The sequence below is a fragment of the Pteronotus mesoamericanus genome, unplaced genomic scaffold, assembly GCF_021234165.1.
Source record: "Pteronotus mesoamericanus isolate MK-2021 breed Mesoamerican mustached bat unplaced genomic scaffold, CSHL_Meso_final scaffold_36, whole genome shotgun sequence".
NCBI lineage: Eukaryota > Metazoa > Chordata > Mammalia > Chiroptera > Mormoopidae > Pteronotus > Pteronotus mesoamericanus.
In genome coordinates, this window is record NW_026555313.1 from 22,946,275 (window position 1) to 22,958,513 (window position 12,239).

General features: G+C 40.8%; 1 protein-coding gene across 1 annotated transcript; it reads left to right on the forward strand.

Annotated features, from left to right (window-relative positions):
- The first annotated feature begins 1,883 nt into the window (after positions 1 to 1,883).
- On the forward strand, positions 1,884 to 11,632 carry LOC129086043 (T-cell surface glycoprotein CD3 epsilon chain). The gene is made up of 8 exons (XM_054592548.1): positions 1,884 to 1,934; positions 2,047 to 2,155; positions 4,296 to 4,316; positions 5,423 to 5,437; positions 8,438 to 8,659; positions 9,496 to 9,663; positions 10,204 to 10,250; positions 11,130 to 11,632. Exons 2-8 carry the CDS (start codon positions 2,107 to 2,109, stop codon positions 11,184 to 11,186), a joined length of 579 nt encoding a protein of 192 aa, XP_054448523.1. The 5' UTR covers positions 1,884 to 1,934; positions 2,047 to 2,106; the 3' UTR covers positions 11,187 to 11,632.
- The last annotated feature ends 607 nt before the right edge of the window (positions 11,633 to 12,239 follow it).

The following is a 12,239-nucleotide window of genomic DNA, read 5'->3' on the forward strand; positions in this document are numbered from 1 at the left end:
ACTATTAGATGCAGCCACCAGAACAGCTGCCATAATTTGTTGCACTAACTTTCCCTTTCTAAGCTTCTTCAGGAAAAGAGATTAACCTGAGTCCTAAAAAGGCTGTTTGAGGAGGGGATGAAATTATCATATAGCAAGTAGATTTAAGTAGTCCAAGAAGTGAACTGTCTGTGCCGTGCGGCCACCCAGGTCGTCCTTTGAGGACTGCTCACTCCCCCAGCTGCTGGGATTGTCCCCAGAGGATCACAGGGGAGCCCTCTCACAGAAACTGACCTCAGCCTGAGAACTCTTCAGAGGATTGGCTGAGGTCTCTGTTGCTACCTTATTGTAGTTCACCTTCTCCTTCTGCCCAGTTCTGATTCCTTTCTTTACAGGTGCTGCTCCTGCACTCTCTTGGTGAGCCGCCTGCACACAAATCTCAAACTTAGAAAGCTCAAGTGATAGAGAATGCATATTTAAAGGTAAGAAAGTAACTAGAAAAGAAAAACAGTTTACAAAGTTAAAAGTGATTTGCTTTAGGGAGAGGAATAGGGCTGAGGTGAGGTGGGGCAGGGGACTGTTATTTTGTACCTTTCTGTGTTCTTCATTGTTTTTAACATGTCCATGTGTTACTTCCATAATTGTTTCTCATTTACGATTTTAGAGAATTTGATACTGTCACTTCCCTATTTTAAACCTGTCAATTGCTTTCCATTGCCCTTAGATTAATCCTTAATTAAGAATCTGTAACAAGTCTTATAAATCCCACCCCTTCTAGCCTCAGCTGAGTTTCCTGGCCCATTTCTTGCCATTCCTTCTCACTCTCAATTACCTGCCATCCTGGACATCCAGTTTCTTGAATGGACCTCTCTTCCTCATCTCCAGGCTTCAAACATGCCGCTTCTACTGTCTGAAATATTTCACTTGTTTTTCCTCTCCCCCTGGTTCACTCCTAGTCATCCATCACATTTCAGCTTATATGTCACCTTCTCAGGGAGATCTTCCTTACCCTCTGCACTATATTAGGTTCCCTTTTATCACTTCTGCAGCACCTATATGTCCTCTTTCTCAGCATCAATCTCCTGAAATAATCTGTTTAATGTCCACATTTCTTCTCACCCACCACGAGGACCGTCTATCATGTTATTGCTATATTACTGGCACCCAGCACATATTACAGTATAGTAGACATTAAATAGTTACTAAATAAATGAATTTTGCCAAAATGTTTTCTAGGATTCCAGCTCTCTAATAAGTTAGATAATTTGTCTGAGCCTCGGTGTACTCAATTATAAAGTGGGGATAAAAATAATACCTACCTTAAAGGGTTGTTTTGAGGATTAAATAATATATATTGGTAAAGTCCTCAGCACAGTACCTGGCATATGGTATTTGATTAATGCATTCTTAAAAATCAAGAAAGTCTGTATCAGTTTACACATTCAAGTCAGCATATTTTGAGACTATCACTTTTTATCCTTTCCAACATTGAATATTGTATTTTAAAATATTTTTATAAATATAGGCCAAAAATGGCATCTCATGGTTTTAAGCCAATGTGTATTTTTGAGCCAACAGCTTTTGTTAATGAGATAGCTGCACCCTGCTGCTCCATGCCTATGCCATAAAGTGCTCCTCTCTCTTCCTGTCACAGCTTGTTTGTGGGGGAGGAGTATCTGAGAAAGGGGCCCACAATGTAGAAGTACATTGTGTGAGGCCCCAGCAGCTAAACTGCATGTATTTTTCACTGCACCTTCAGGCTCTGCCAGCCCTCTTGCTTGTCCTATGAAAAGATATGGGCCCAACTCTCCCCAGCCAATACAGGTGGCTGCCTCTGCCTCAAACGTTTCCAAGTGACGTTGCACCCTGCAGGCCCACAGGCCCCTCCACACTTCCTGTGTGGGGTTCAGAAATCCGCCTCCCCTCCCAGCCCTAGGTGCCTGCTTCGGAAAATGGTGAGTCTCCCTCTTAAAAAGCCCCCTCTTTCATCCAAGTGTTGGAAGCAATGGCCACAGGGTCCTCATCTTCAGCAGGGGTTTTGAAAAAGTCCTTTGATTTCTTTTTCAGAAGTAATACGTCAATTGGCCTCCGCCATCTTAGGTAAAGTTAGTATCCAGTGAGAGAAAGATGCAGTCGGGGAATCTCTGGAGAGTTCTGGGACTCTGCCTCTTATCAGGTGAGTAAGATGAAATGAAAATAAGTGGTATTTCTCCAGACTATGGCAAGGCTCACAGCCTAAGCTGGCATTGCCCAGTGGTACCAAGGGCATCATGGACTAAAAGACCTAAGGAGCTATTTGTGCAATGCTAACATAGGAAACTAGGGATCAAGGCTAATGGAAAAGCATGCTCAGAGGCCTCAGAGACCTTTCAGGGGACAGCCAAAGAAAAGCAGTTGGGATGGTCACATCTACTAAAAACAAAGTGATCTCTCTGCCCTCAAGAATGAGCTCTTTCTGTCAGTGAACTACCCAGCCTTTAAGAATTAATACAAAAGAGATCTGACCAGGTGTTCAGTTGGTTGGAGTGTCATCCCCTACACCAGAAGGTTGTGGATTCAATCCCTGGTCAGGGGACCAGGGCATATACCTATGTTGCAGATTCAGTCCCTGGTTGGGGCACACGCAAGAGACAACTGATTGATGTTTCTCTCTCTCTCTCTCTCTCTCTCTCTCTCTCTCTCTCTCTCTCTCTCTTTTTCTCTCTCTCATCAATGCACATATCCTTGAGTGAGGATTAAAAAAAAAAGAATTAATACAAAAGAGATTAGAAGAACCAACCATTGCTACTTGTTGTGAGGAGACCATGTAGTTGAACCCAAGCTCAGCACAGGATGTAGCAAGCTTTATGTGTAGGACACTAAAACACTCCATAATTTTCAGTTCTTTTCAGTTAATCAAGAACTTTCAATTAGTTTAGTCCTTTTTGAAGCAAGGTGGAACAATTGATAAACAACCAAGAGCATTTCCAGTATCTCATATAAGATAAATACAATTTCTTTAAAAGGTTGCCATTTATTAAGTTCCAGATAACTGTGTAAAAAAAATCTTTACATGTGGTAACAAATTTAATCCTTACCTCCATCTTGTGAGACAAACATTGCCTCCCCTATTTTATAGATAAAGAAATGATACTTAAAGAAGTTAAATAACTTGTTTAAACTCATACAGTAAGCATTAAAGCTGATCTGGGAGATCAGGGCTATCTGTCTTCAAGGCCTGTGCTCCTAATGACTGCATTACAGGAGGCAGCAATGGTTTTATTTCAGAGCCCTAGGCAATGCTTCCCAGCTGGGGCTCCGATTAAAACCAGAGCTATGATGTCTCCTCTTCCTGCTTCATCTTGACTTTCTCAAGCTTGCATGTACACACAAATCACTGGGGATCTTGTTGAACTGCAGCTTCTGCTACAGTGGGTCTGAATTAGAGATCATGATCCTGCATTTCTATAAGCTGTCAGGCTTATTAGTCTGCTACTGGTCCAAAGAATACATTTGGATTATCAAGGTGCAGGGTGCAACTCCTGCAAGAAATATTTTCTTAGAGGCCTATAGTATCAATTATGCTTTGCAGAGAGAGAGAGAATGAATGAATGAATACCAAGGACCCAAGTTCTAAAGATTTGGCACCATGATTACAAGAACGTGCCCAGTCTGCTGTGGATATTGAAGACGGGTGGAGGGATGCGGTATCTCAGCCAGTGTAGAGGCTATTGGTAAAAGAGAGGTCAAGGTACAGGAAACTTTCAGGCCAATCAAGGAAAACTGGTCATTGTACTGAATCCCAGTTATTGCTGAATGAGAGGATCTGAAGGGCCCAGTGGAAATGCGGCTAAGTTCTTCAGTGCACAGGCTGTAGCTGATGTGTAATCAGAGTTTCAAATATTTTCATCTGTATTAGGCGCAAAACAAATGGAAAAACTGAAACATCAGACAAACAGGAGCCAGAGATGGAACAAGAATCTCCATGCTTGTACCCAACCAAGAGCTTGTGTTTCTTCTGCAGAGGACAACTTTCAAAATGAAAATGTGCTTGCGAAATTTTGTTACTATTTTTCCAGTCACCCAAAAGCAGCTTCAGCTTTTTCTAACTTCTGTTTGTCAAATATTGTGTTTTCTTGTTTAATTCGAGATGTTTTCTTGCTCAATTCTAGATGTTTTCTTGCTCTGTTTCATCCCAAATTGACCAGGAATTTGTGGTACAGGAATGACTGATTTTGTTCAGAAGTGGTCAGACAAGACCACAGCACTTTTTCTGCTTGGAATATCAGGCACTCGCACATTTACTAACTCTTTTTTTCTTATTATTTATTTTCTAGCTGGTGCTTGGGGGCAAGAAGGTGAGATACACTTTGTTTCCTTTTCATGAAATCAGCCCAGAATTCTTTGAATTTATGAGGGGAGCTTCCTCTAGACCACCCACAGAGACCAATAGAAGGGGTTTCTACCATCTTCTCCTTTGCCTTTTTCTTCACAAGTCTAGAGATAATTCTGGCTATAGCCCAGAACAGAGAAACACCAGAGATCATAGGAAATAACAAGTCTTAGCTATTCAAAAGGAAAAAAAAATTGAAACTATTAAATTGAGTTGAAAATGCCAACAGTTTCGTTTGCTTGCATTTGATATTTGATGTGAGATTTTTTAAAGGGTATGTGGGTTGAATGAATGTAGGGAGGTGCAGCATTTGAGTGCACATTCAGAAACTCATGTCCAAATACACTGGATGTGTGTGTGTATGTGCCCATGTGTGCACATGAATACAAGTGTGCCTGGCCTGGACTTATTTTCTCAATCATAGCGGTAGAGTCAAAAAGGGTGTCCCAATATTGGAAGCCTTCTTGTGTTTTGTGTTTAAAGGCAGTCATGGTGCCAATCTACATTCCAGTGCACTTCCTAATTAGTAATGTCCTTGGGATTCCCCTTTCTTTTCTTTTCTTTTTTTTTTTTTTTTTTGGCCATGCAGCATACTTTAATGTTACATTCTTGACAAATGGGATATGTCAAAAAGCACTGATACGTTTCAGCATAGCTCATCTCTTCTGCATGCTGTTGCCATTTAGAGTTGACTTTTGTTTAGCATTTGATTTATGTTTAATACAGACCTGTTTTAGTGCTCACTTCAGCTGCACATATACTAGATCTGTTTTTCCCAGCTTTATTGAGATATAATTGATATATAATATGGTATAACTTTAAGGTATACAGTGTAATGATTTGGTATATATATAGTGAAATGATTATTTAGAGTTCATTTCTGTAAATAGCAACCAGTTTTTTAATGTAGGATGTAGAGCCCAAAACAGCTTTTCGTATACAGCCATTGGGGAATTTGAAGAGCCACTGTTATTTAAAGGTTGAGGAAGGAATCTTAACCCATGGGAGCAGGATCTGATCTTAGTCTCTGATAGAAGTATTGCTAATGGTTTCTTATTATTTCCTTTTCAGAGAATGAAGATAATGGTAAGAGGATTTTTGCTCTATACAACCTCTTTTCAAATGGTCATAGAGGACAATTATTGTAATAAACACTGAGAACCAGAACTATTAGAGGAAAAGTACAATTATTTTTCAATAGAACATGTATGTATAGTGCCTATGTTTGTTTGTTGCTGTCATATTTAATCATAGCTAAGCATGATATATATCCCTGAGTATATGTTCTGGGAAGAAGATACTTGTGGGTAAGGGTTAGAGCCACCACAAGTTTTTGGGTAAATCATGAGTTCATTTAAGGCAGAAATGATGCCTTGTTTACATGGCCCAGTGTCTGGCATAGAACAGGTGCTCAATGAATATCTTTTAATGAATAAATAATTATACATAGGAATGAATCATTACGTTCCTCTCCTCAAGAAGCCAATGGTCTTGTGTGAGAGATAAAAAATTGGTAGTATAGTGTGTTGCATGTTATGATATGGGTAGAGACAGAGTAAAATAAAACACAAAAAAAGGAGTGGTCAACTCTACAGAGAGTAGTTGAGGAAAGCTCCCCAGAGGAGGTGATTCTTGAGCCCAGTTTTTAAAAATGAGCTTGTATTTTAGGAAAGAGGAGCATTTTAGGCAAAGGAGTTAAGGCTGTGTAGTACGAGGTTAAGAATCTTAACTCTGAAGTTAGACTGCCATATCTAACTTCTGGGTGGACTCCTTACTTGCTGAGTTTCTTTGAATAATTTATTTAATTTCTCCATTCCACAACATCATCTTGTGTAAAATGAAAATAATAACGCTACATAATGTCAGATGGTTATGAGGACTGAATGAATAGTTCACCTAGAAAAGTATCTGAAATATTGAAGGCAGCTAGTGAATTTTAGTTGTTATTACACAGGATGCATGCAGACTAGACAATAAGCATGAATGTCCTAGGTATTGCTATAAATATTTTAGCTGAATGTCCTCATCTAACATCTTTATTCTACAAATAAGAAAACCAAGTTTAGAAAATAAGTAAATAGTCCAATCACAGAAATAAATGTAAATGCAGATTTAGCTAATACTGAAATTCACATTCTCAAGCAATATGAGACACTGTCTCTAGACATGTGTAAAATCTTTGTGAGCATACATGCTATGTATAAGCATAAACTTCTAAGCCCTGTATGAGCACGTAGAAGTCTAAGCTCTGCTATTAAATTTGTACTAATAAAAGTTGTGAACAATTTTCTTTACATTTCCTTTTCCATCAAACACACCAAGCAGAGTGAAATGTCTATTTACTTTTATATTCTTTTATTTATGATTTGTAGTTAATTAGCACTTCTAAAAATATCAGTGCTGAAAAATTATTTCTAAGTCAAAATAAGGTCGACTGTAAATCGTCATTATACTCAACTCCCAATTATTAGCAGATGGATAAAGCTGGAGAATGACTTGTTTACATTCCATATGATCTCAGCCAAAGAGCTACCTGAGCAGCTGGGTCAGATCTCAGTTCTATTCTCCATTGTAGCAGGACCTTATGAAGGAAAGGAAGGAAATAATTAATGTTTTTCTTAAGCATCTGCTATGCCCCATCCATTTTTGCCTTCACAATCCATTTAATTCCCACAAACACTTTGTGAGGCAGATGTTTTATCTCCATTTTCCAGATAATAAACTGAGGCTTAGAGAAGTTCAATGACTTGCTCTTGGTCACACAGTCTAAGAAGGCGGATATGGAATTTCAAAAACAGGACTTCTGATTCAGCCCAGTGATCTGTCCTCAGTAGCATACTGTAGAAAAACACCTCCAAAAGAGAGAAGGCTATCTCTGGGCACCACCACCTCTCCTCTTTTCCAGCTGTCATATTCAGGCTCAAATAAAGCCTGGTGCTGCTCAGTATCCCAACTACAAGTCTTCCAAGAGATGAGGATGTACCCCAGCCCCACGTCCCTAGGGCAAAATTGCCTACTGTGGGGAATGTGGCTGGATCCCCAAATTCTATAATGGCTTTAAGTTGTCCACACCAATAGTTCCTCCCTCTAGCAAAACTAATTGGGAATTGATTATACTCAGCAATATTTAAAATAAAGCTTTTTTTTTTTTTTGGAAGAACCATTCCCTTAAAATGTGTATAGTGCTTCACATAATTTAAAGGCAATAAGACAAATTTGGTACAGAAGAAGAAGATGTTTGATCACTATTATGAGGGATTATGTTAGTTATAAGAAAGAACTTCTGAATAATTAAAAATGGGTAAATCCAAGAATCAGTGATTCAAAAATGTAAAGGCATTTATCCCTGAAAAGACCCTTCCATATCTACCTGGAATATGGTTCTTGCTAATGCAAGAGGGTAAGCTTGAAGACTTCTAGGACTTTTCAGTTTTAGAATTTGAAGACTTTCTGAGCTTTGGTGGAACCAGAGCAAAAAACACATGCTGGTATATTCTCAGTTTGATGTATCTGAGTTCTTATCTTGTAAGCTTACCTCTTCGGGAATCCTTGGAGATAGTGGCCAGTCCTACTTGAAAAATTTTACCTACAATTTAAACTTAAACCAAGGTTATTGTCTTATACTCTTTCCTTTTTTCATTTTCAAGTGAATTTCCACATACTCTAAAAAGTAAGTTTATCATTCTTTTAGGTATTCCCCACCTGAGGATGCAGGTCAGTGTGGATAGAAGAGAAGGAATTGATTGAGAGAGATAATCCCGAGAACGGAGGTCCTCCCAACATTATAGTTTAGAAACACTGCAAATAGAAACTTTAATAGGTCTTTCTTTACTTCCATTCTCCCCTTCCCCAGTTCCCATGTCCATGCCTACACTCTGAAGTCACTCTCTAAAGGTTTTCTAGTCCCACCCTGTGTAACTTCTTTCCTACTCTTTAGCCAGTAGAGTTCCCTTTGACAAGAAAATCTAAAACTTGACTGACAAATGATTTTCTGCATTTGGTTGGTTCTTCTGTTACTAATTTTCCTTTCCCGAAATCTTAGCGGTTTCTTCTTCCAATTTTCTTTCTCTTCTATCCCATTCCCAGCATATAAAGTCTCCATCTCCGGAACCAAGGTAGAGCTGACATGCCCTAAGAATCTTCAATCTGAAACAACAAGTTGGGAAAAAGATGGTCAATCAAAAAGCCATTATAAAGGGAGCCACATAGTACTGGACGATTTTTCAGAAGTGAAAGACAGTGGTTATTATGCCTGCTACATAAGCACCTCGAGGGAGAATCTCCATTATCTCTACCTAAAAGCAAGAGGTAAGATAGGTCTCCAACTCAAACACTACAAGACTCCTTAGGAAAAATGATTTCAAAAGGGCTTCTCAATTATTTCCTCCAACCCAACCACAGTTCCCTGGCACCTTTATGTCTCTCCTACACTCAGTATCGGGACTCTCTGGGGCATCAGCGTTTTCTGAAATAATGACTAAGAACAATTTGGGACTGTCTAGGTAAGCTCAGTTTGCACTTCATCTAAAACAACAACTTCCCAAAAGACAGGATTGGGTCATTTTCATTACAGCACTCCAGAATTATGGCATACTGATATGAGTTCATTGGATGCTTTATCCAGAATTTTGAAAATTCAGAAGGATTTTCAAGAGAGAATCAAAGCTACTATAATAAAATATCATAAGCTAAGGCATAATAATAAATCCTAATGATAGCTAACATTTATTGAGTGCTTATTAAGTTTCAAGTACTACACTAAAGACTTGCCAGAAATTTTTTTCATGTAATCCTCTCATACAAATTAAGTACTATTTTATTCCCATTTTATAGATGAGGGAACAGAGTCTTTGGGAGCTGAAAACACATTTCACAATTCTCACAGCTAGTGAGTAATAGAGCTGGAATTAAACCCAGACTCTCTGTTGCCAGAGCTTCTACTCATAACAGCCACCTTTTGTTTATTGTTCTAAACATATTGAAAGGGAGGGCTCTACTCTGGCTACGGCCAGCATGTGAGTATTGAAGGGAGAATCACCTTTCTTTGTTCTTTTCTCATCTCCAATGTCCTTGTGTCTTTCTTCCTCGGTGATTTTTCCTCTTCTCCCACACCCTTTCTCTCTCCCACCCTGCCCCCCACCCAGTGTGTGAGAACTGCATAGAAGTGGATCTGACAGCCGTAGCTACAATCATCATAGTCGACATCTGCATTACTCTGGGCTTGCTTCTGCCGGTATATTACTGGAGCAAGAATAGAAAGGCCAAGACCAAGCCTGTGACCAGAGGAGTAGGTGCTGGCAGCAGGCCCAGTGGTAAGAAACATGGAGTTGGGTGGGAGGAGATTCCCAGCCTGGGGCAGGATGGGCAGCAAGTCCACGGCTTAGTCAAAACAGCTCCTATGGAACATTCACTATGTTGCCAAGATCTCAACAGAGGGTTTCACATCACAGGTAACTCTTCTCCTTCCCACCTTAGAAAAGTGCAAAAAAAGTTCAATAACAGGGTGGGCTTCCTCCAATGCCTGTCAGTGTTCTGAAATAATCAAATTCTACCCCAGTCTGTGGGGAGAAAGACTTCGGGACATTAGTTTCTGCCTTTTCCTTTCCCTTCCTCCATGAGAAAGGAAAGAGGGTGGAAGGACTTTGAGCTGAGAAAAGCCACCGAATGATAAGAACAGTAGACAGGGGCATTAGCAATGGGATGAAAGAAAGAAAAGATAAAAGGTGCTGAAATGGAAAAGGGAGACTTAGAGGAGAGAATGAAAGGGTTTGCTATCATGATCTGGGTCTCATTGCCACAAGATCGGGTTCTCTCATGGAAACAACAAATCTTTCTCCCTCTCTCCTCTGCAGGACAAAACAAGGAGAGGCCACCACCTGTTCCCAATCCAGACTATGAGGTAACGAAGGATAGAGTGCGGGGATAGGGTCTTTCTATGGGAGAAGGGGACAGGAGGGACTGCTCATCTGGCCTGCCAGGCACCCTAACTCCCCACTCAGGGTTGCAGGACAGTTCACTGCGTGCCCACTTCTGCCTCTGTCATGGTAAAACAAGGCCATCTCAAGGCCGAAGGGCCTCTACCACCACAGAGCAGCTGGTGCAGAGGAGAGGTGACACTCTTCCTTCATTGGTGTTCTTATTCATTAGCTGGGATACAGCCATGAGAAATAACACATATGTAAATTATAGCATGATAAACTCAGGATTGATGTGCCACCAGTATGCACAAGTGTAATCATACCAGTTGTTGAATTATTAAAATAGTTCACTGATAAAAAGCCCCAAGTTCCCCTGTCCCCAGCACCCAATGCCAGACATCACAGCCACTCCCCACTGAACTGCCCCTTGATTTGGCAACTAAAGAGTTAATGTCTAGCATAGCAGAAACCCATCAGGATTTTTCTGATTGGTTGCTCTGTATACACTACAATTGTTAAATATTTTGAATATCACACTTGAACAAACTCAACACATATTTATTGAGCACCAGCCAAGTATATAGTATTCACTTTCCCATGTGATTTTATTTAATTCCAACAAAAGCCCTGAGAAGTTGGTCTTCGGATTCCCATTCTTAATATAGAAAAGCTGAGATTCACAGAAGAATGTGACCAGATCAAGTCGATTACCAGTCAATGCCAAGTTAGAGTTCCAGCCTGCCTCCTGACTTCTAGTCCAAGGTTCTTTCCACTGCATTAAAGCTAGATGGCTGGAGTCCCATCTTCCTAAGGAACTACTTCCTCCCATCCTGCTGACCACTCCCTCTATTCACCCCTAGCCCATCCGGAAAGGCCAGCGGGACCTGTATTCTGGGCTGAACCAGAGAGGCACCTGACAGCTCCTGAGGACACTGCATCTCCCACTGGCCCAGTCTTGGCTCCTTCTTTTCCAAGCACCCTGCTCCTCTGTTTCCTGGGCAAGTCTTAGACTCCACAGGAAAACTGTCCTTCTGCCTAGTGTAGAACTCACTCACACCTGCAGCTCTATCCCCTCTCTCTTTCCAATCTTCTCTGCTGGAGCCTCATCCCAGGGTATTCCTTCTTCGTTGTTCTTTGAAATATCATCGCTACTTACCCCTTCACATCTGGCCTGCACTCTTGTAAGGATATTTATCTCTGCTATTTACCACCACTCCCAATTCCTTTCTCCCCTGATGGATGTTACTTCTCTCTTCAGTATCCTCCTTTTCCTGCCTAAAAGTTGCCCCCAAACCTAACTGCCCCATCTACCTTTCTATTTTTCCAGCTCCCTTTTTGTTGACCCCTCTCTAGGAATGCACTGCTGGGTGAATGTTGGCAGAGGTCTTGACCCAGTCACAGACACTGGCCCAAAGCCAGAACTTTGTTTTCTCTCCCATCTCCACTGTAGGCCCCTGGATGGTCATTCCATCTCCATGAATATGCTAGGCTCCATGTTGTCTGGGAAAGAAAAGAAATAAAGTGTATTTGGCTAAAAGAATTGTTGTCCCTCTTTTCTGGAAGGCCCTCTGAGGCTGCCTTGTTTCCTGAAAAAACTCAGATCCTCCCTACCTTTAACTAAATTCCCAGCTGTGATCTCAAAGACAAGTACTATCTGTTTTCACAGCAGGTAAGGCATTACCAGAAGCTCTCTTTAGAGAGGAGTGCATTAGGGAATAATTAAAAGAGACAGAACAATTAGTCATTTGACTAACTTCTTTTGGAGAAAAACATCAAGGGTGACCGAGACTGACAAAGTGGTCAGTTTAGAAAATGAATGAGACAGAAACAGGCCTTAAAAGGCAGATGAAGGCACCAGCTGAGAAGAGTGCAGGGGGCTGGGGGCCAGGACATAGATTTCCACAAGCTGCACCACCAGCCATGTGACCTTGGGCACGTCACTTAACCTCCTAGTGTGTCTCTTCCTCATC